The following is a 23,363-nucleotide window of genomic DNA, read 5'->3' on the forward strand; positions in this document are numbered from 1 at the left end:
TTCATTACTCTGTTATTTTCCTCACTGAGAGCTGGTGTGTGTGAGTGTACTTGTGCATCATCCAGGTGGGGGCTGCACACTGGTGGTGGTGGAGAGTCCCCATTACCCATAAAGTGCCCTATGTGGATTGTCCAGAAAAGAGCTATATAAGTGTAAGGGATTATTATTATTATTATTATTATTATTATTATTATTATTATTATTATTATTATTATATGTTCAATGAGGGGTTGCAGGGGAGCCAGAGCCCATCCCAACAAGCAATGGGCAGAAGGCAGGGTACCCCCTGGACGCGACGCACACAGTCACACCTCACTGAGACCTCATTATGGGTGAGTTTCCCATACTGGCATCATGCAGTTCACACATACAAACTTCATGTAATAATAAAATGTACATTTTCTTAAACTGTAGAAACAAAAAGCATATGGTATACTGCAAACAGTTAGAAGTCTGCAGGTGTTTAGGTGTTGCTTTCGAGTTTCTACAGATGTTAACTGACTGCGCGACGCGACGATGTTGCCTCTGAGCCTGGTGGTTTCCTGTCACCAGTGTCCTCGGTGCTGGCTCTCAGCCCTGTGTGGTTGGAGCCTGTTTTCTAACCGGGAGCCCCTCGTGTGTGATTACTGCTTTAATTTTAACTGCTCTTCTGGAATTTCACAACCCCACATCCATGAAGAGCAGTGCTCAGGTCTCCTGGGCCCTGCGACCGGACAACTGCAATCACAGAGGCTCGGAGAGGACGTGTCCCAGGAGGAACTACCTACTTCCTGACACGTGGCTAATCTGGGAGTTTATGAATTCTGTTGCACACATGGCACTGAGGCACTGAGAACTGTGAGCTGGGCCGTTTTATAGCAGGGCAGCTGTGTGCTGTGCTCAGATCCTTGCTGGGACTACAGTGTCCCAGATATACAGAAGACTCTTTCCAGTTGTGCTTCTGTGTTTCAGGACAAAATGAACCTAAATGCAATCCAAGCCTCATGAACTGGAAAGATGAGCACAACTTTAAAATAATGCTCTTAAGGATGCAAAATTAAAGTAATATCTAATAAGCTTGTTTCTGTTTTACAGGCACTAAAGGAACTAACTTATGCTAGCTCTTAACTGTTAATTTACACTATTGTTAAAGTTTAAGAAACTACAGTTTAGATAAGATTGAGGAGTTTCGATCACAAACATACAACTTAATGTACCCTACTTATCTTCACATAATGTACGATTTAAATAATGCAAAATTCTTCATTATGAATTAAGTTTCGTTTAGTCCAGAAGCATGTCCCCGTATTTCTACATGTTTTAAGCAGTAAGTAGAAACTTGCTGCTTAAAGTTCAACTTGAAGCTCAAAGAAACTTACTGCTTAACTTAGCAGCAATGTCAGACAGGTGTGCTGTTGCTCACCTCAGTGTAATTGTAGTCGCTGTTGGTAGCCAGGAAGACTTTGGCCACCTCATTCATTCGGCTGAGGAGGAGTGGGAGACGGGGCTGTAGGACAAAGAGAGAAATTTTACATCAGAGATCCCTCTTGGCCACCAAAACACTATCGTGTACCAATTTCCAGAGATACATTTACACTATCTAGAATCTTTTCAACAAATACAATTTTCTAAGCTAAGTTAACTTTTTCTTTCTGTACATATTTACCATAATTCCCCTAGGGGATAATAAAGCTTGAATTGAAGATAAGACTGATGAAAAAGAAAACCTATCGGTTTAATGTTATTTTAAATTAATGCTGCTATCTGTGCATGTTTAGTGAACTTTAAGCAACAAGCCCCAAATATCCAGCACCTGATTTTTGATTATATAACCTACTGTGTAGTCAAGAGTCTCGGCTCTTTCATTGGTTTTATTTAGATTTTGTGCCCAAAAACACATATACAACACTTTCCACCCCTTGAAAAATGAATGAAAGGCGCAGACTTTGTGAGGGCAACAAAGTTTTACGCCTGATACTGTAAAAGCAAGGTCTGCAGGAAATGTGGTGGCAGGCAGTGGCAGCAGGACTACACTGTGTCCAGGTGCAAGCACTGCTGTGAAAGTGCAGTATACAATGACAAGAAACCCACCACTGCCTCTCAGCCAATGTAACCGCAGTTAAAAAAAACTAAAAACTTTTTGACATCTGGAGTTTGCTGTTTGCACAACTCAAGAGACTCTCCTTGTACCACTTACGTCTTTGACAACATATTTCTCCAGGTTCTGAAGGGTCTTCTGCTTCAGGATTCCCTGCAAGACAGCACACACGAGAAACCCCCATTACAGATCCCCAGTCCTCTCCAGTTCAAACAGAGGCCTAGACACGGCTCACCAGCCCTGAGTGAAACACAGGATAAGCTCACAGGAAGGGCACCTGTAAGATCCTCAGCTGGACAGGGGAAACCAATGTTTTTTTAACCTTGATTTCAAAAGCAAGACATAAAAAAAGCTGGGCCTGAAAATGATCATTCTGAATGACAGCTTGTTGCTCTGACTTCTTTAATATACTGCATACAGAATATTTCTTTTAATTGCTTCCGTTCAGTTGGGTTTTTATAGGTAAAAATTCTGGCTTCCAAGATTGTCGGGTCTCATTCATGCAAGGGCTCTGTTAGGCACCACTAACAGAAGTTTTACAATCACTCAACATGGATTCCTCCACAGGGTGAAGGTTTGGAGATGTGTGCAGTAAATGACATCAGACAGACACCGCCAATAGAGCACAGCCTTGGCACGCACAGACCAGCTGAAGTCTTGAAAATTACAGCGCAGGAAAATCTGAAAACCCAGCAGAATGTGAACCATATTGTGGCACACTGGGCACGCCATGCCTAATAGGTTAACACTGCTGGTCTGTTGACTTGCTTGGATTGCCACAGTATTCTTCACATTCTGTTGAGTTCTCACATTTACAGGTAATTAGTCCACACACTTGTAAATGAGATGTGTATGATGTCAGGGGTTTCAGAGCTGCACTAAGTCCCAAAGTAGTGATGAGGCATATAAGAATACACACATAAGGCCAGGCAATGAGGAGAACTGGTTTTGAGAGCCCCACTAGCACAACAGTTCAGAAGCTGATTTGGGCTGACAGTGCTGCCGAGACCCCCGCGGGTGATAGGACTGCGCACTCACAGTGTCGTGCACATGGTCCATGGCATCTCGCACATCCTGGAACATGCTCTTGAATGACATGAACAGGTCTCCATGCTTGTAGCCTTTCTGACAGCTAGAGAGAGAAAAACACATTATTGTAGACTTCGCTGAGCAAGCACCTCTTTATGAAATGACAGCTACAGCTCAAGAGAGTTAACGCAGCACTGCAGTACATATTACACAACAGTAAACGTGTCATTATCCACCTTCCAGCGTCCCCGAACTCACCTGTGTGGACTGCACTACAGATATTACAGTCCACTGCTATTTCACAATCATACTTATTTCATAATGACTGTACTCTGCACTGAAGCTGCTATCCTGTGTTAGTGGACACTGATACAGTCTTAACCTCCTTCACTACAGATTATTTAATCTGCTCCATATTTTGGGGATTTATGTATTTTTTCAATTTTTGTAGACTTTAAATGTTTTCATATTTGCACGGCATTGTATTTATTTAACCCTCAGAATCCATCTTGGATAAAAGCATCAGACAAACTAATGAATCAATACAGGAAGTCATAAAAGTAATTGGTTATGGAATCCAGGTGACCTGATCTCATTTATTTACTATTGCAAATACCCAGGCCTGACAAACCCACATCTACAGAAGTGAATAAAAAAGTGAGCGTTGGCTGTTTTTGAGACAGTCTGTAAACTAGTAACTCACTCTTGGTAATTAACCTTAAAGAGTCTGAATCTTGGGAAACGGTCAGGTCTGACTTGATCAAACATGCACGCAATGAGAAGGGCGAGATTTAGCGCTCCTCTTTTGAATTTTCAGCCAGTAAGTAATAGTAAGAAATGCTTTCACTGTTTTTGTATACCTTGAAGCACAGGCATGGACAGCTGGGTAATTTATTGGGGGTACAGACTGCGTTCTGTACAGAGTGCCTTGCAGTGCAGATTCCTCATACATCTGGTTGGAATTTTCCTGAGGCCCTGTGGAGGCTAACACTCGGACACGAAACAGATGTACTATACTTGTGCAATCGAAGCCAATCATCCTGCACGAATCAGCACTGCAGTTCACAACTTCCCTTTATACAGCTTTGTCACTCTGCAAAGTGCAAGGTCCAGCCTTGCAAAAATAAGTACTATACCTCAAACGTGCACTGGAATTGTCCAGTTAAACCAAATAATAAACATCAGCCTCAAACATGCATGGTTCACAACACCAGGTATCCATGTGATGATGTTGTGATGAAGTGTTTGTGCATGGTTATTTTGAGTGCAGTATATTTTCACAGCTAAGGATCATGCATATTGTTTCCATATCTAGGTGCCCATGCTGACTTATTTAAATATGGCAAGGCACTATGCATAAACAAAATTGAACTTCTCATAGTGGCATTATGGTATAATTAAACTTGGCAGTATTCTTCAAAAGGGGACCGAGGAACTTACTTGGTGTATCGGGTGCAGTTGGTGAAGAAGTCAACGAGGCAGGCGTACAGGTAAGTTTCTGGGGGAGAAACAGAAAACGAGGATAGCTTCATCTAGCTTCATCCTGGACACCTGCCTTTTCTTCCAGAGTGTGTTCATGTACTGCACTTTAGCTACATGAATACTACTACAGTGGATAGGCATAGTCAAGACTATGATTATATTATTATATAGTCAAGATTATCCCATTATGATACCATAATGGGATAATCACTACTGTCACAGTACAGTTATACAGTACAGGGAGCCAGAACTCTGCAGCCCTAGATGTGTATCAGCAAATGTGTTAGGAGATTAGACTTGCATTGCTGAATATTATGGACTAGTTAGTTTTTGTTTCATACTATGGTCTATAAGCCAGCACATGGTACTAGATATTCCATGCTTATTATCTTTTTGGAATGAATTAGTCATGGGATTAACCTAAAGTGGATACAAACTCTTTCACCAGATACAAGATTGTTTATCACCCAATACCGAGTATAAGGGCCCGCAGCCCTTCAAAACCTTGTGATGCAATGGCAGTCTTGTTTTTCACAAACATCATCACCTTCATAAAGCACTCAGTGAACACAGAAGCACTTGAGGCATTTTAAGAAATGAAAAGTATACTGCATAGGACTGGTGATCTATAGAAGCATAAGAGCTTGAGACCTCAGAAACACCCTGCGGGTACGTTATTCCTTAACTTACTGTATATGTCTTAGTACATTAGAGCTCAGCTTCTCTGCAGTGAGTTCATCTGTTTGGCCCGTGGGGAAAATCTGTGCAGTACACTGTTACAGTAAACTGATCCCAGTATACTGTAAGTGTCTGTATATATGCCAGATTCCAACACATCAGCTAGAAATCTTGACGTGTATTATGTAAATCAGATTGCTTTACACAAAAAAAGAATTAAAATGTATAAATTACTACTGGGGCCTGTTATCAGGGCAGTATGGACTGATGGATAAGGCACCTGACTCATTACCTGAGGATCATTCAGCTTCCCACTGAGCACACTGCTTTCCCCAGTCAACCCAGACCATAAATCAGTACTGGCAGTGTTAGGGAGTTAACGCACAATGAACTTGCAGACTGATTACACTCCCAGTTAGTGAACATTACAGATAAGGGAATAATGGAATAGCTTCAAGCCCTGGGAGGCATGTAAACTCAGCCCTGCACACATCTGCTATGAGATCTGACCTTACGAATTTAGCCAATGGAAATGGGAAGTTGTGTGTGTGTGAAGGGGATGCGTTTATTTGTGTGTTGGCACAGTGCCTCTTGAGTCTCTCTTGTTCCTTGTACCTGATAGGTTGAAGAGGGTGTTCAGGATGTAGAATCTGTCGGTGTTGTCCCTCTGGATGAATTTGTTGGGATAATACTCCTGGATCTGTGCCCTGCATATGATAAGCACACAGTCACATGATCTGTCAACGCAAAATCTGTAAGATCCGTAAGAGAGAAATCTGCTTCAACACATCCACCCTGTACGAGGCAGGTGCTTCGATTCCATTTCCATTCTGCTTCATCTTTAACACACAGTGGATGTCCTTGCTAAAAAACCTGGAAACATTATGTAGACGAAGAAAGGCAGGTAGAGAGAAAGGAAAGCACTCCAACTACACAAAACCTATAACAATTGCAAACTTGACACTTATCGTCAATAGGTCAGCTGCCATATCTGATGTGTCACATCAGGAAGGTTAAACCAGGAAGACAAGGTCAGTGTTCAGTCATTGTCTTCTTCAATTCATGTTATCTTATGTTGCCTGTGTCTGTTTTTGTAGCCAACACAGTAGGGTCACAGTAAGGGAATGTTACATCCCAGGCAACCACGGTGCCTGCTAGCCACTATGAGCACTGTGTAACCAGTACACATTAGGAAAAAAGTCGATATCACTAAAAAATCAAAGGCACAGATTCTTCAGCTCCCAGTCAGGGAAGAGTTAAGCCAGCCTCTGGGCAGCTGTCCTGTTTATCCTGCCCTGACAGCCAGGCTCCTGACAGACAGCAATTAGATCTTGAGTCAACAAAGCAGGTATCGGATTCCCACTGACCCAGCTCCTCTGGAAGGTGACTCCACACAGGCACAGCCCGCCCTGCAGCTGAGCTCGGGCTCTCGGCACGTTTACCCAGTACTGCTAATCTTTCCCCGTAGAGAGAGCCCCCCGCCCCCCACCCCCTGACCACCCTACCAGCCTCTGCTCCGCTCTTCAACGCTGGGCGCTTGAGCCCCTGCTCCTGTCCCCACAGCTGTCTGAGCTGTCCATCACAGCCCCCCGGTAACAATAGTCCCACTGATTACTGCTGTATAAATACAATTTTGCTTTTTCCCCATAGCAGGGAGATGATGTACTGTGGGAGGAATGCTGAAAATAGAGGTAGGAGCAGAAACAACGTTAGGTCTAGAGAGCAGAAACAGGAAATCTGATATCTGTTAGGATACCACAGCTGATATCTGTTAGCATACCCTGAGCATCGCACCTAGACCCTAGTTCTTTGACATGAACACAATCGTCCTGTAAATGCAACCTCTTTATTCTTGGTACAATAGGCTCTTTTATATGGTTCTCACACTTGCAAAAATGCAGCCTTTACCCAAGTGATATTTTAAAAATAAAATGCTATATTTCTTAAAATAGTGATAATGTGTGCTTAATACAGGTTTGTTTGCTCGTTGAAACAGTAATAGGTAGGAATGCTTACGGTTCTTTAAAGGGCACGTCTGAGGTTGCAGTTACATACAGAAATTGACAATTTTTAACTGGTGCTTCGAAGGTTGTGTTTTTCTTTTATGAAGTTGGGGGAAAGTGGAGTTTTTCGACAGCGTCACGCTAGCCTTCGACCCACAAAGCCCCTTTTTTTTCAGAGAGATGCCCTCTATGTGGTCTCCTGCCCACCACCAACCTCTGAACCTTCTGGCAGTGAGCCTGCAGGCTGATCTGCAAACAAGCCAGCAGATGAACTCGGAGCTCTTCAGGGATACGCAGAACAGAAGAACAGAGAAGGAAGCTTGTCAGTCAAGGACAGGGCGCCAGAAAGTAAAAGATTCTTGGGTTGTACAAAGGAAACACTAAACTCCCCTGTTCCTCAACAGTCCAAAGGCATACCAAATATCACTGCACCCCTCTTTCCTTGCAGGCCCACTGAACAGCTGCAATGCAAGGAGCACAGGGGGAACTTCAGTACCTGGGGCTCAGCCCACAGACACATGCGACCCATGCCTGCAATCTCGCAGCTCCAGCATGCTTCTGAAAAGCTTTGACGAAGCAGCTCTACAAGCCTGCTGCAGGGGTCTAAATGAACTTAATGCAATTATCTGCATGAGATGATAAAATAAAAAATGCATGCAATAATGGAAATGTGCCTAAGTCGTTCTATATGTGCCTTGCAGGAAATGACATGTGAGACATCGCTGAATGATATCCCTGCAATATTTCACTCTGCATGTTCTCTGGCCCTTTAATGCGCCACCTATCTGTTTGTCTGACCATGCTAATCCTGGTTGAGTCCTACTTGTTTTGTGCAGAATGAACAAACATGATTAGCAAGTTAAGATTAGCCTGTAGCTAACATGGTGATTTGGTATGGGGGGTGTCTGGCGTGCCTTACTTTTTACCCTCTGTTCTGCAATGCATCCCAGATTTGAATTAAAGCAAACAATCCGCAGGCTAGATTGCTTTCACATTTCCGCAGGAGGCAAAGTCCTCGAAGTGATGCAATAAAGGATTGGGAAACCCTGATTGAACTCTTGCGCAGACACGACCAGAAAATACCTTCACACTGACCCCAGGTGTATATTTCACTTACTTTGCAATTCACCAGAATGCAGTTCTGTACATACAGTAGGATCATAACATCTTCTGGGTCTTGTTTTATCAAAGCAACATATACCATTTGTGTGTAAGTGTGTGCAGATGTGTGTTAGGCCTCATACAAACTGAGCCAGATATAGTGCCATTGATTTCCTCCCGGTCATCTGGAAGACAATTTTCCCGGGTGTTAAACCTATCATTCTACCGAATAAATCTGACACGCATTGGTTAAGATCATATTGGTCAGCGGCCTTCTTCTTTTTTAAAAAAACAAAAAGAATTACAAATGAGTTTTGTTACACCTACCTGATGCAGAATGGCCTGTTCAACTCAAAGCTCTGGACCCTGTGACCGCACACGGGGGAGAATGAGGATGTGCAGGTAGACTCCTCCAACCCGCCCATCTTCAAGACACTCTTGCCTTTTAACACTTCACAAACCCCTTGCCAGCAGCACCACAAGCCTGCAGATGCTGTAGCAAAGCCTGCTGATTAATCCCACCTCACCCTTGGCAGCCAATTGTGCACCTCTGTTTGGGGAATCCTGGTTTCAGTTCACTAGGGACGTGACCCAGGCTCGAACCCGTAATCACAGAGCTCAGCCTGCATTCAGTCATGGACATTCAGGAGATCCCAGCACACTGCAGGATAAACTAAGAAATAAGCAAAGCAAGATTCACTTATGATCCGAGTGGGAACACTTTGCACGTCTGGCCACTGTCCCATTTTTAAAACGATGAACGGCGCATGCAGGAATCAGAGAAGGAAATCATTAAGGCTGATTGGCATGATGAGAAATTCAAAGGAGCATTCCACTCACCCTTTGAGGAACGTGAAGCCATGCGTACACACTAGGATGTTGCCATGTGAGTCCACCTTGAGGAGATTTCCGTACATTGTGTCAAACACCAGCCCTCTGAACAAGGAAGCACAGAGCCAGAGGTTAAAGCACTGCAGAACGAGCTGTCCAGAATGTCAGCTTTCACCTTCTGTGTTGCACAAGCCCATTGCAACGGATGTCGGATCTGGGCGAGCGAGGTGGAACACTACCGTGCCTTCCCACCTCACTTCCTGCACAATCATCTTCTCAGAAGGCTGGGACAGGAAATGGAACAGAGCCAACAAAAGTACTAAAAAGGCAGACGAAGAAATAAGAGCAAGAGAGAAATGAACCGACAGGCAAGGACAGGTGAACAGTTCCACACAATTCCTGCCAGTACGGAAAATGAGTAGTTAATCCTAAATTGAACGATTATGTCTATTATACAGTCTCCTCCCGTAAGTCATGTATTTTATAACCAAATACTGTGCAGCTCAGCCAGTAAAGGTTGTGCAGCACAGCTGGAAACCTCTTCTCCAGGTGGGCCTGAGTCTTGGTTACATCATTAGCCAGCTGTGGCCAAGAATCCCATGAGCGCTCCACATGACTGTCTGCATCAGACCCTGCACATAGTATACTCATCATAACTGCAGGGCTTTTGTGTCAAGACCTGTTCATTTCCACCGGGCAGGGGAAATGTAGGGATGCACAAGCGACTTGAAGTCAAATTCAGAGCACTGAAATTGGGTAGCCACTCAGGGGTTAATGCCTGTGATAAACCCAAAAGTTTACCCAGCTGTAGGCTGGCGGACTTGAACCAGCAGGGATCTGCACATGTGCCTTTGGGCTAATCCCTCAGGCGCAGGGCCCCGTGTGTTTTAATCCAGACTCTGGACTGCAGACCCGTGGAGATCAAGGAGCCAGCCAGCAGGTCATGACCAGTGAGGTCCTGTCAGCAAGGCGAGTCCCACCCAAAAGCCTTACCCATAGCTGTATGGATGTGTCATGTCACTGTTACAGCATCCCAAATACTCTGACTAAGCCCCCTCTCCCCTCACTCTGGTCACTCCATAATGAAAACCATGGTCACTCCTTTACAGCTCCATTGTCTGCAGTTCAGATTAGCTTCATCCAGTTAATCTATCTTTCTATTTCTGTGTCTTTCAGAGTCATTTCTAAACAAACGAAGCAGACATATTGAGCTCCACCAGTTTTTGTAACAGAAGATTCTTATTATCATCATGTATCGTCAAACTATCCAGCCATCCATTTTTAATCTGCTTTACCTCGTGAGGGTCACAGCTATCACGTATCATTTTTGACTGGAATCAAAGCAAAGTCTTCATGTTCTGCACAGCAGCACTGTGTTAAGCTAAGATCAGACCCATAAGTTTAAAACAGCAGCCCCTTTACAGCTATGGCCATTCTATGCTACTGGCTGTTGCTGTCTGCAGTAACAGTAGTGGACGTGGAAAGTTATTTGTAAAGATTTATTTGACAAGGTTTATGCTGCTGGGACACTATCATTTCTCAGTCATGGCTAGATGCCAAAAAGTACACTATACCTGTGTATTACAGAATGCATTATATCGTTATAGCTGATGCCATGTTTGTCACATGTAGCTTTATTGTCTTTTCAGCAAAAATGCAATATCTATTTCAGTAATATGGATTAGGGTTGGATCACAATGATGCCAACTGCAAAGGAAGTGCTGATTGTGTTATCCTAGATAGCCAGGTTGGGAGCAATAAAATTATACTGCAGTCATACATCGTGCTAAAAAATGATGATTTATCCATAGTGTGTTAGAAGTTGCATTGCATGAAAAAAACTGTCTGATTGTCACTGAAAAAGGATTTTTTTAGAAGCAAGATAGCATTATACCCCCTGCAGCTATAAAACACAACTTTGCTTTGTCTTTTCAATGATCGCAACCTGAAAGGCTTTAAAATTCGAACTTCACCGCATTCATTTTCGTCATGTCAAATAATATGGGCTTTGTCCTCATGGCTAGCATCTGTCTGACATCATGCGCTGCTGGTATAGAAACTACGGACGTGTGTTTTTCCAAATCCAGACTTGACAGGACTCTGGATGCATAATATATATATATGCATAATATTTCTGGTGGTGATTCCCTACTGTCAATCCCTAGTGATGTCAGACAAGCAGTAGTCTTAGGAATGCACCCCTGGACTAAATGGCAGATCCATACTAATTGTCATCATCAGATGTAATTGCAGTGGCGCTTACTGTACACCTGCCAGTTTAAAACGTGTCAGAACATGAAGAGGAGAAAGAAAAACTGCAGGCATGTTGCTCAGATAGAGGTAAAAAGACTCAAGAATGTGTAACATGTCATCTTTCAGAACCCTGTTAATTTAACAGAAACATTATTTTGGCTCAGAACAAAAACTGTATTCTGAAAATTGACATAGGGGTACTCTGTCCTAGACCCGAGAGCTATACGTTAGCTAACATTCATGCCCCTAACCCTTCTCTCTGAAATGTTGCAAACTAAAAGAAATGGGGGTCAAATGAGGCAAAGTCTAAACACACATTGATTTTGTTTTATTAAGGTGAATCCTTAAAAAAAAAAAAAGACCATGTCGATCCTCAGTACGTTTTTACAAATCATTAATAGAAGTTATGTGCAGCACAGTCCTGGCCGTGCAATGAAAATCCAGCTGTATCTAGCACAATCTAGCACAACAGAGTGAAATCACAGTAAAAAATGTAGAAAGGCACCAAGATGTTTTGCAAATCTTGACACAAGGGGAAAATAGAGTGCATAAAAGGACAAATGTGGTGAAATGACCAAATGGGGCAGGTTCTGTAGAGGAAAAGGCACACTGCACTGACCTGGTGGGGAAGTTTGGGTCGTATTTGTACTGCAGTATTTCATGTGGGTAGCCAATCGACACCAGCCTGTCCATCAGCAGCTCATAGCCCAGCTCCTCGTAGTCAGGGGACTTGTACACTGGACAGAGGGACAGAGGTCACAGACTGGACACACTACACGTTTTCAGTATAGGTTTGTACATTACAACAGCAGATAACCATGGAGAATTATAATTTCACTGCAGTTTTCATCACAATTTATGCACTAATTTACTTTACTTTCCTTTTTTTTATTTTTTCTTAACCTACCATATCACCATAGTTTAATTGAGAGTTACAACATTCTGTTATGACATTAGCATGGTTTTCTATACGAAACATCCAAAAAAAAGAACGTCACACAAACCTTGCAAATCAAAAACAAAAAAACATGTGGTGAATCTTATTTTGATGCTCCTAATTTATATTAGATAAATATTGGAATTAGATCAACATTGACACAGCTTTTTAAAACAAATCTTTTGGGACATGATGTCACTGAAACATGCTTACCTACTGGGTTTTAATTTTGCTGAAATAGCCCTAACGTTAGAATTTCACCGATGGTTTCTTTTTACCCAAAATGTATTATGTACAGTACTGTATATGCATTTTTATCCCAAAGCCATCTACACTTAAAAAAATAATTGAGTAACTAGATCCTGGAAAAAAACAATAATACAAACACAAGCGAGAAAAAAAATGTATAATGGGAATCTGGTTTAGAAAAAATATCTTATTTAATGATCTGATGCTATTGTCTGTCTTGTCTTCTTGTCTGCTCTGTAATTGCACACTTGAACAACAGTAAGACCCTAAACAGGTTTTCACTAAGCACCTGTTTAAAGCCACAGGTCCTGACATCAGACAAACCATGCACAAGTGCTTACTTGCCAGAGTGTAGTCCATGTCAAAGCCATAGCAATTGATTTTCTCCAGAGTCAGGCTTCTGTTCACAAACACCCTGTGGCAGAGAGAGAAGGCAAAAGGTGGAGGAAAAAACAGGCTTTCCAATCAAGGTTTGTTTCAAAGAGCTGATGCTCAAGCCATGCCAGCTGACCGGGGAGGCATGGTGACATGGTGGTCATCACTACTGGCTCACAGCAACAGGCTCCGGGGTTGGATTCCAGATTCAGCTGTCTGTGTGGAGCTTGCATGCTCTCTGGTCTGCATGTTTTTTTTTTCTCTCTAGGTACTCCAGTGCCCTCTCACCTCACTAAGACATATGGGTTAGGTAGCATGATTGAGAGCACTAGATCTCTACCCGGAGTGGGGTGTGAAAGGATTTCATTACTGACGAGCCAGTTTCTCGTAATCCTGCAGTGGCTGTGTGGCTACAGAGAAAAAAAGACCAAGTGATCATGAAGACCGGAATAACCTCTACTCATCTGTGGCCTTTCTGATGTCCTTCAATCATCTAATTAAAGATTAAAAAACCCTTACCAGCTCTGAAGCAAATGCACTTACTTAAATCTGATAAAGTGGCACTGGAGCACTTTAAAGTCAAAGCATCTAGCTGCTTAGCACACAGGCGTCCACAACACATCTGATGACTGATTTCAGTAGGGAGAGTCAAGATTAGTCCCTGGAGGCCCTGCAGGGTCTGGTGTCTCACAGGGCACCCAGACCAGGTGCTTGTTTGGGTATTTTGTCTAAAGTTGAAACCATTATTTTGAGATTTATTTTATTAACCATTATTATAGTTGAGACCAGTATGGCCACTGTACTCTGAATCAGGTATACATTAATAAAACCACAAATGTAAAAGTCCTTGCAAAAATGAATAGGTCTTTTTAATCCAATAACCAAATTCAATTAATTTAGATGTTAAGATGAAAAGAAAATCAGAAGACCTTGCATTTCTCCAGGGATTGTATTTAACATCCTCATGATTCACTTGTAAATGTCTTTACCTCTGTTTAAATGTAAAACCTTGTTCTTGTAGGATTAAAACACAAGCAACAAAACTAACACCAAACAATTGGAAAACACATAGACTTATCTCATTTCTACCTAAAACCCTCACTGCAAAAGACTAATTAGCTGCACGCTCAGTTAAATACCAATAATATCCAACCTGTATCATAGAGTCTGCAGTGAAAATGGATAACTTGCAATATTTGTGGTGTAACAGAAGCAGCACTGTGGCAATGAATTTTCTTTAGGTTCAAGATACAATCCGCCATTATCAGACAGAGAGAACTTCTAAAGAAAGCTGCGTTTTATTGTGAATGCTTTCTGCGACAAGTTATTAAAGGCAAAATCAATAGAAGAATGTCAGACAGCTCTGATGTTTTGCACCCAGCCTTTTCATAAGATCAGAGGTCAGAGGTCACTCAATAACTACCAAGCATGACCTGAAGAATGCTATTGAACCTGGTACCCTGAGTGAAGTTTCACGAAATGTGGCCTCCCAGCCAGCTCCTCACATCACAACTATACACTCACCCCTGCAGAAAATGCTCAACAACACCCACAAGGCCTGCAGGACGATAAGGAGTCCATAAGGAGCTGGTGGATGGGAATTCTGAAGCACTTTATTATCTCTCTTGTTGTTTGTCCATTGTGATGACAGTGAGATAAAGCAGGCAGGGATGGGCCCAGGCCTGTTTGTAATCATTTAGCAAGCTGCTGCTCTTAGGATCTCTGGGTCTTTCATGACAAAACCGATCCAGGTTCTTATGCAGTTCTGAGCAAAAGAAGGAGAGCTAAGCTTTGTGCATGCTAAACCTTCTAATGAAGGCGCACTCTGTTCTCCTGCTTTCTGCTAAGATACATTCTATTCTTCTCTTTTAATTCAATGAGAACACCCTGCAAGCAAATTCCCTACAGTCAGGACAAGATGTCTTTACCCCCTCAGCAGAGGGCATCAGCTGAGAGGAATTTTGCACTCGTATAATTAGCATGCAGTTGATATAAATGAAGAAGGTCGATTCTGTGTCTCACTCTCTGTTACCTTGCCTAGAATTCCTGGGCTCTTTCCAGCAGTGCCTGGCAACACTAATGAACTTGCATTACTCTTTTATCCATTCTGAAGCTTATTCTTAATTGAAACACAATCAAATATACTGACAGTCTGAAGCTGTTTTCATAATGAAGGTGTCCAGTACTGGGAATCTGAAGCCAGAGTCACATGGGTCTCCTGAAATCCCAGGAAGCACTGCAGATTTGGTGGAGTGTCCATCAAGGCATGATCAGAACCAGCAGGTCCTTTGTATGGGGCATGCCAACAACAGCAAAACACAGATGCTTTAAAAAGGGCCTGGCAAGGTATCACGTCAACCTTTATACTTGGTCAGGCTGTTTTTTCTGTGAATCGAAGGGGATGTCCAGAGGTGTGGCTTCCTAATGCTCTCAAGCATTCAGTGCGGTCCCTCGGGACTTTGTGGGTTTGCCGGTAGTTACAGATCGCATCATTTTTTATCATGTCATCGCTAACTAGTTGTTAATATGTTGTTGTTAACATTGTAAAGAAAAGTAACAGACCAGGACGCCAAGACATGAGAATGTAAAAGTTATGGCCAACGTTCGGCAGCGTTATTTTGAATTTCCCCCATCTCCTAATTAAACATTGAACCTGAATCACAGCAGCTAATTATTCCAGTTTCTGTCCACCATGCACAATCACCACAGACTGCGTTGCCGCCTCTGAAGCTGAGTTCACCTCGCCAGCTAGGCCCCCTCCTGATTGTTGACAGCCATTCTGGGTCACAACCGGCATGACCAGAACTGTGTTTCAGAATGCACCCCTCCTGGGGAGGTCACAGAAAATGGCGCACCTGCTCCCAACATCCATCCATCTATAGTACATACTTACCATTTTATCCAATACAAAGGTTCAGGGGAACCAGAGCCTAACCTGGCAAGCAATGGGCGAAAGGCAGGATACACCCTGGATGAGACACCAGTCCACTGAGGGGCACACAGACATAACCACGCACACACTCACACCAGGGCCAGTTTTCACACACGCCAACTGACCTACCAGTCACTGGACAGCGGGAGGAAACCGGGGCCCCCAGAGGAAACCCACACAAACACGGGGAGAACACACAATCTCCACACAGTGCTCCCAACTTGTGTGGAGGAAATGGAAAACTCTTGGTACTGCTGCTGACTTCGTTTTTTAAGCTGGGGTGCTAGAGCCTTTGTCTGTCCCTTCACTGAACGTTGGACAGGGAAGACAGTCTGGGAAAGAGCAAAGAAAAAGAATCACATTCGAAACCAAACTATATTCACTAACAGCATCTTCTTTGGCATCAGTTAAGATAGATAACAGGTCACTCAGACCCAAGCGATGTAAAACAAGATTGTTTCAACCGTGTCCTACATTGAATGATAATGAAGGCAGCCACTGTTACATTACAGTTTCCAGCTCACCAGTACGCACTGCCTGCGCTCTGTTGGGTGTGAAGACATGACACATCTGTGTTAAAGAGAGGAGATCGGCTTCAGTTGATTCTAAAACTGAAACGTGCTGGAGATCTGAAACAATGACGCTATTGCTCAAATATTCCAAGAGTGGACGGTGGGCACGTTTCTCTTTCATGTCTGACACAAACCAAAGCCTTGAGCTTAACTTCAGTGCCGTGAGGAGTTCGCCCATGAATCCTATTTAATATAATGGTGTTTCCTGCCTCAAAATGCATGTCAGTGCATTGGAGTCTGTGAGTCATGATTGTTCTTTTCTCAGCTGGGTCAACCTCCTAACAGCGACTGGAATGAAGATAAAGCAATCTGAGCACGTAACGGGTCCGAGCCACAGCCCCCAGGAGTTCCCTGTCAGGTCCATATTACTGATAAACCCTGCAGGCCTCAGTTCCAATCATTCATGTTCTACAAAGGCACCCCGTTCTGAGGTCAGTGATCACTCTCTGCCCTGGCTGCAGGAATAGCAGATTGGCCCAGCTCTATTTCAGCCCAGACCTGCAGGGTGCAGGATCGCACTGGGTACTGTGGAGCACAGAACTCAAACGGATTTGACATCCCCAGTGAAAGCTGGCGATAGTAAACACAAAAGTATGGGATGTATTAACATGCATGTCAAGCTTTATCTGAAATAACAGATACAGTAGTATTTCTTAAAGACAAAGGTGAAAGAAAGCACAAAAAATAATTTTCTCAACAGAGTGTATATATCACAACCAACATATAGCTTTGTATTGACCCACATCTATTTCGATGGCTTTTTATTTTTAATACACCACAGTGACTGTAGCCTGTGAAATCAGAGCCCTAATGCCCTAATGTGGCTTCCTGTCGATTACAGCACTGTGGCGTGGCTCTAGGTGTGAGTTTGTATGTATTGGCACCTTTAGGTCTATCAGCAACATTCACTGATGCATTCAGTTTAATAAATGATTTGCTGTTAAACTATGCTAATTTGCCAATCAATCTAAATCTCCTTCACCACCCTCATGCTGGTCAATTTGCAGACAATTAATTTATGTTAATGAATATGTTTAAATGATAAGTAAGAAGTCATATGTTTTTAATGTAAATGTCTGTGAATTGTATGTGCTTTGGCAAAACTACTATTTGCCCGTCAAGCAATTAGAGCCCTTTGAATCTGAATTTGACATTTAAATTATTTACCATACTAGGATGCCAATAGATATCTAACATCCGCAGCTGTTCTCGTAAGGAGGGACATTTTTCATTGATTTATTAGAAACAAGAATGATACGAAAAATATTAATAAGAATTTGGTTTTAATTTCCTGTTTAGTTACAAGGAGACAACATCAAAGGCAACTTCTGGCATGCTGCTCTAGAAAGTTTTTCTAGTCCTTCCGTTGATTTTCTTCCTTAAAAAAATAAATCGAGATTCTTGATAGATTTTATAGGCAACTGTTGTCATTTTCTACTTGCATTACTCTTCCAAAGTATAGGTGTATTTTCCTATGTCTCCTTAAGTTATAAACAGCTCTTCACCTGGTGCAACTGGTAAATCGATCCCACTAGTTTTGCCAGTTCATTCCTGCTCCCAAGCCTTAAAATGCTGGGGATTAAATAGATATTTAAAAACCTGCTGCATTCCTGACTCGGTTGTAAATTTGCGGTAGGATGTGCATACGGCATACAGCCCTTACGAAAACTACCTAAAGTTTTCCACATAATTTGTCTCAGTTTCGAAACGATGTGTGTATTACAATATTGCAGGTGCTCAGATCTGACACGGTATCAACAGGCACAGCGCATTAAAGCTGTAAACGAGCCGCACTGTGTACAGCAGCATCAATGCATTCGAATATATTGGCGCTAACGCAATTTTTCGTGTAATTATAAATTTGTGTAAAACAAGTGCCCCTGTCTCACCTGTGGTGGTAGTCTCTTTTTAGAGAGCGATAGTCTACGTGGTTCGGTTCCATTAGTAATCTGAAGTGCTGCTGGGCTTCCTGCCATCCCCGGTTCGGGTCTGTTGTAGTTCCCGTGCCTTCTCGAGAGATGCTTCCCATGTTTTCAGCTCTGTGACAGGAGCCCGAGTCTCTGCTGTCTCTTGTGGGTGAGCCTGGAGACTGTTCAAAAACTGGAAACGACAACCTAGGAGTTCCTTGCTTTCGTCAACAAACCACCCCTCCCTAATCAGCTGGAGTTCTGGGACCGACGAAACGGGCTGCGATCGTGCTTGACATCATGCACCTCCTTCGCTTGTCTTGGAAATGGGCTTGGATGACGGGTCCAAAGTCTCGCTTGCGCGAGGAAGATAGGTTTATCAGCTCGCGCACACCGTGTCTCCCGGGGGGTCCCTTCTCGACGCCGCTTATCGGCAAAGGCTTGACGACGGGAAAGAAAATGAAAAACCTGGGTGTCGGTAGAATGAAGGCGGCAGGTTCACCTTTAAAACTGTAGTTTACAAGGGCAGTGGAGCGCAGACCCGGGCGAGGACACTGTCCAGTCCAAAGTGAGGAAAATGAGAGTTAAAAAAAAACGAACTCTCGTTTCACACCAGTAATCAATTCATTATCCAGGGCTCATAGTCCTCGAAAAAAGAATGGCGGAGAGCCCAGAGCTTCGGAGACAACTACAATGACACCACCTCCCAACCCCGAAGAAATACCGCTCACACACACACACTGGGTTTATTCTTTCAGTATTTTTAGACCGTTTTCTAATGAGCCCCGCTTGCCCGCAGCGCCACTCTACACATTTATATTTCATCACAGCTTTTCAGGCTACATAACTAACGAGTCCCCGACTGCGGCTTGTATCCGGATCTATTTCATATACCCTTCACTGTCCCCAGTAACAATAATGCTGCCGTTTATAACAAAGCGGCAGTTGTTCCCTGAGGTAAATAAAGTCAAATCGAATGCTCAGACAACTTTTCAACTCTTAACACTGGTGTCGGGAGTTATCTATCATTTTTAGTTTAAACCGTTCAGTCTGGTTTTCCTCTTTATACCGTAGTTGTATCGATAGTTTCCGGCACGTATCTGATTGCCTTTTGTTACCTATCGGTTGTTGTTTTTTTCCCCCTGTATGTGAAGTGACAATAGCAGAGTGAGATGCGTGCGTTGATTGCCGCAGATCGTTCACATGAGTTCTGAAGGACAGAGCATGACACGGTTTGGGAGCTACAGTGAATCAATGCGCTTCACCAAGATTCTTTTCTGGGCAAAAAAAAAACTACCTAAAACCCTGCTAGATTGCCCAGCCTATTTTTACTATACCCCCTTTAAAGTTTTTCACCATTATCTTCAGTCAACCCAGTGGACTAATTCGGAATAACCAGCGGAAAACGAAGCAGAGGGCACAACGTGGAAACTGTGTGGAAACGCAGTTAAAACCAGCAGGCACGCAAAAGGTTGTGGGAGTATGAAACAATCCTGTGTTAAGCTATGTTGTCAAAGCCGATACCTTTGCTTTTTTCACAAATCGATTGGATGAGATCCTCAGATAACTTCACCACTGATACAAAACTGGCCAGATCGGCAACTTTTCCCTTTAAAAGCAAGATGTGCATTATTACATTACAAGAGCTCAGGTTGCCAGTTCCATCCACTGGCCTCCCTGGATGTGAAACTCCAGTAACACAGCGATACTTAAGTTTTAACAGAAATTCCCAGCAAAGTGCCACAAGTCAGGACTTCTTGATCTGTTCTTGTTGAGGTCTTGTAGTTTCAAAGCACAGCATTGTACATGGTCCCCTGTTTAAAGTGGTAAGAGACACAACCCTACAGCACACAAAAGTGTTGATCACTATAATTCATAATAAAATACAGAAATCATTGCACCAAGGCAATAGGTCAACAAGTGGCAGAATAATAATCCCCACACTTATCTAGTGCTTTTCTGGATACTCCACTCAAAGTGCTTTACAGTTAATGGGGACTCCCCTCCACCACCACCACCAATGTGCAGCATCAACCTGGATGATCTGACAGCAGCCACAGTGTGCCAGTGAGCACACCCCACACCAGCTATAAGTGGGGGTATTAGTGGGAGAACACAGCGATGAAGCCAATTTATGACGATTATTAGGAGGCCATGATTGGTAAAGGCCAGGAGGAAATTTGGTCAAGAAGCCAGAGTAACACCCCTACTCTTTTTGAGAAACGCCCTGGGAATTTTAATGACCACAGAGATTCAGAATCTCAGTTTTACTTCTCATCCAAAAAACAGCACCTTTTTCACAGCATAGGGTCCCCATCACTATGCTGGAGCATTATGACCCACACAAACAGCAGGGTGAGTGCTCCCTACTAGTCCCAATAGCAGTTCTTTCAGCAGCAACCTTAGTTTCCCCAGCTGGTCTCCCATCCAGATACTGACCAGGCTCACACCTGCTAGTCAGAGCCTCGGTGGGCTGCCAGTTGTGAGTTCCAGGGTGATATCCACTTGTTCACTTTAGATCAAAGGACACTTGACATGGAATACAGAACTGACATGGAATACAGAGCTAGTTTTTTTTTCTGGGGCAGCAAAGGTTCAGACCTCCCTGGTAATTCACAATGTTTAACAGAATTAATATCAAGGGCTTGATCTCCAGTGACTAAGTTTCTAGAGGTTAAGCATCAATTTGGAGAAAGAGCAATTTACAGATGCCAGAGCCAGTCCACATTTTCATTAGTTTGGAAGTCATGGCCTACTTCACAGTCATATTTTGCAAAAATAAGTCTTGCTAGGATGTTAAGCTTAATAATTAACTCCAAAGAGCCTAGTTTTGGGAGATCAGGTCACAGATGTGCCTAAAAATACTTGTCAGATTCACTCACATGAGAGGGTTTACAAAATGTAGTTCTTAACAGAAATATTTCCTCTGTTCTGCTCCCATTCAGCACAAGAATATTACTGACACTATAAGAAAAGTTATTGCCTCCTGTGTTGTTTTGCTAATCGACTTAAGAATGTGGTTATTTGTTCTGAATGGTTGGGGTGGGCAGGATCCCACACATTTTGAGATCTAGACGTGTTTGCAAAGGAGAAAGAAGTTAATCTTGCAAAAGAGTAACAGCAGCATTTTCATTATCAAATGGAATGCGAAAAGATATGTGATTTTCTTTCTGTAGCAAGTATTAATTATAATTGAGAAGAAACCAATTTATGTAGACGGAATTCAGTGCAGCCAGCAAAAGCACATATGAACCAAGAGAGAACACGCAAACTCTACACAGACCTCTGTACTGTGAGTCGAACACAACAGCTAGGAGTCATCAACAATATTTGTCATGCCACTGAGACCAGGCCTGCTTACACTCAAAATAAATTCAAACTGGCAGCTCTAATGAAAATAAAATAGAAATTGATTCAATAGATTGAATGAGATCCTTTGAGTGATTAAACAGATTATTTTAACCTTGTGAATCTGAATGTCTCCTGGAAAATACATATACTTTGAAGAATATTGAATTTAGTCTATCATAAAGGGTTTGTGTGTTTTATGTAATAATTTTTTGCATCTGGCTGATTATATCATTTATACTTCCTAATTACTGTAGCTTGTAACTTTTCTATTGTTCTTTGACTGTCCCCTTTTGTTCACTGAGATACAGTAAGGCATTTAACTTAACAAGATTATTTGGGACTTAACAGTGAATTGATTGTGTTGTAATTGATTGCCTGATTGTTGATTTACTATTTAATTGATTGACTTATTGGTTGATTTACTGTTTGACTGATTAATTGATCTTCCGGTTGTTTAAAGTTTGCTCAAAAACTAAAGGCCATGATAAATGAAACATCTCAGTGAACTTTCAATACATAGCATTTCAAATATCACAAATTAATAGTTAACACATATTTCAGATGGCCTATTTAATGTAATTCTCCAGTCTTCCCTTAGCAGGGCTGAATAAAGAAAAGAGCTGCAGCTTGGTTTGTGCTTTAGTTTGAGGCTTTTAGCCTTCTTTGCAATGTTGATCTGGAGGTACTTTCCACACAATACATTGCTTTGAAAACTTGACGTTAACTTACTTGTATATATGAATTAAAAAATCAAAAACACTACAGAGAGTAGTGTCAGGATCAGCTTAAAAGAGGTGTGCTTGCTTGCATAACACTCCTCTTTCAAGCTGATTCTGATGTTGGAGAGAGATCTGAAGGAGACCTGGCATCACATGCAGGAAGGCTGTAACACAGAAGTCATTAATAATAATAATTAATAATAATTGCTTACACTTATATAGCGCTTTTCTGGACACTCCACTCAAAGCGCTTTACAGGTAATGGAGACTCCCCTCCACCACCACCAATGTGCAGCCCCACCTGGATGATGCGACGGCAGCCATAGTGCACCAGAACGCTCACCACACAACAGCTACCAGTGGGGAGGAGAGCAGAGTAATGTAGCCAATTCATAGATGGGGATTTTTAGGAGGCCATGATTGGTAAGGGCCAATGGGAAATTTGGCCAGGACGCCGGGGTTAGGAAACATAGAGGTAGAGAGGGGCTGCCTGCTGCATTCTGGGACTTAAGGAAAGGTCCTACAGTGACATGCTGAAAGAGCCTCTTTAGTCTTGAACAGAGAAGACTGCAAATAGGCTGGAGACAAAATGAACCGAGGACTTCTTAAAGAGGAACAGTGAAACACAAATGACTGGGCACATGTGGAAACTATCTGGAAGTGCATTCAAAACTGAGAAGAAGAGGCATTTCTTTACACAAAGGACTGTGGGAATATTGAACGAGCTATCTAGCCATGCAGTTGAGGCCGATACTTTTGCTTCCTTCAGGAAACAGTTGGATGAGATCCTTGGATCAATTAGCTACCACTACAGGCTAGATGAGAATAATGTCCTCTCGTTTGGAACCTTCGTCATGTTCTTATGTT

At 42.7% G+C, this 23,363-nt stretch overlaps 1 protein-coding gene across 8 annotated transcripts in view; it reads right to left on the minus strand.

Annotated features, from left to right (window-relative positions):
- Positions 1-19,146, minus strand: part of nt5c2l1 (5'-nucleotidase, cytosolic II, like 1) — a 28,025-nt gene extending 8,879 nt beyond the window's left edge. For 2 of the 8 annotated variants that reach the window (XM_088624233.1, XM_088624234.1), the window contains exons 1-10: positions 18,409-19,142; positions 16,077-16,279; positions 12,982-13,055; positions 12,074-12,191; positions 9,211-9,306; positions 5,882-5,973; positions 4,547-4,604; positions 3,116-3,209; positions 2,177-2,230; positions 1,403-1,486 (exon numbers count right to left, since the gene is read on the minus strand). In XM_088624233.1, coding sequence (XP_088480359.1) covers positions 1,403-1,486; positions 2,177-2,230; positions 3,116-3,209; positions 4,547-4,604; positions 5,882-5,973; positions 9,211-9,306; positions 12,074-12,191; positions 12,982-13,055; positions 16,077-16,279; positions 18,409-18,495 — 960 coding nt within the window. In that variant the 5' untranslated portion in view covers positions 18,496-19,142. Of the gene's footprint in view, positions 1-1,402; positions 1,487-2,176; positions 2,231-3,115; positions 3,210-4,546; positions 4,605-5,881; positions 5,974-9,210; positions 9,307-12,073; positions 12,192-12,981; positions 13,056-16,076; positions 16,280-18,408 lie in introns of all 8 variants that reach the window. The other 6 variants (XM_088624231.1, XM_088624230.1, XM_088624232.1 and 3 more) reach the window with 6 other exon arrangements.
- Between the last annotated feature and the right edge of the window lie 4,217 nt (positions 19,147-23,363).

This window comes from Lepisosteus platostomus, chromosome 3, assembly GCF_059453375.1.
Source record: "Lepisosteus platostomus isolate fLepPlt1 chromosome 3, fLepPlt1.hap1, whole genome shotgun sequence".
Taxonomy (NCBI): domain Eukaryota; kingdom Metazoa; phylum Chordata; class Actinopteri; order Semionotiformes; family Lepisosteidae; genus Lepisosteus; species Lepisosteus platostomus.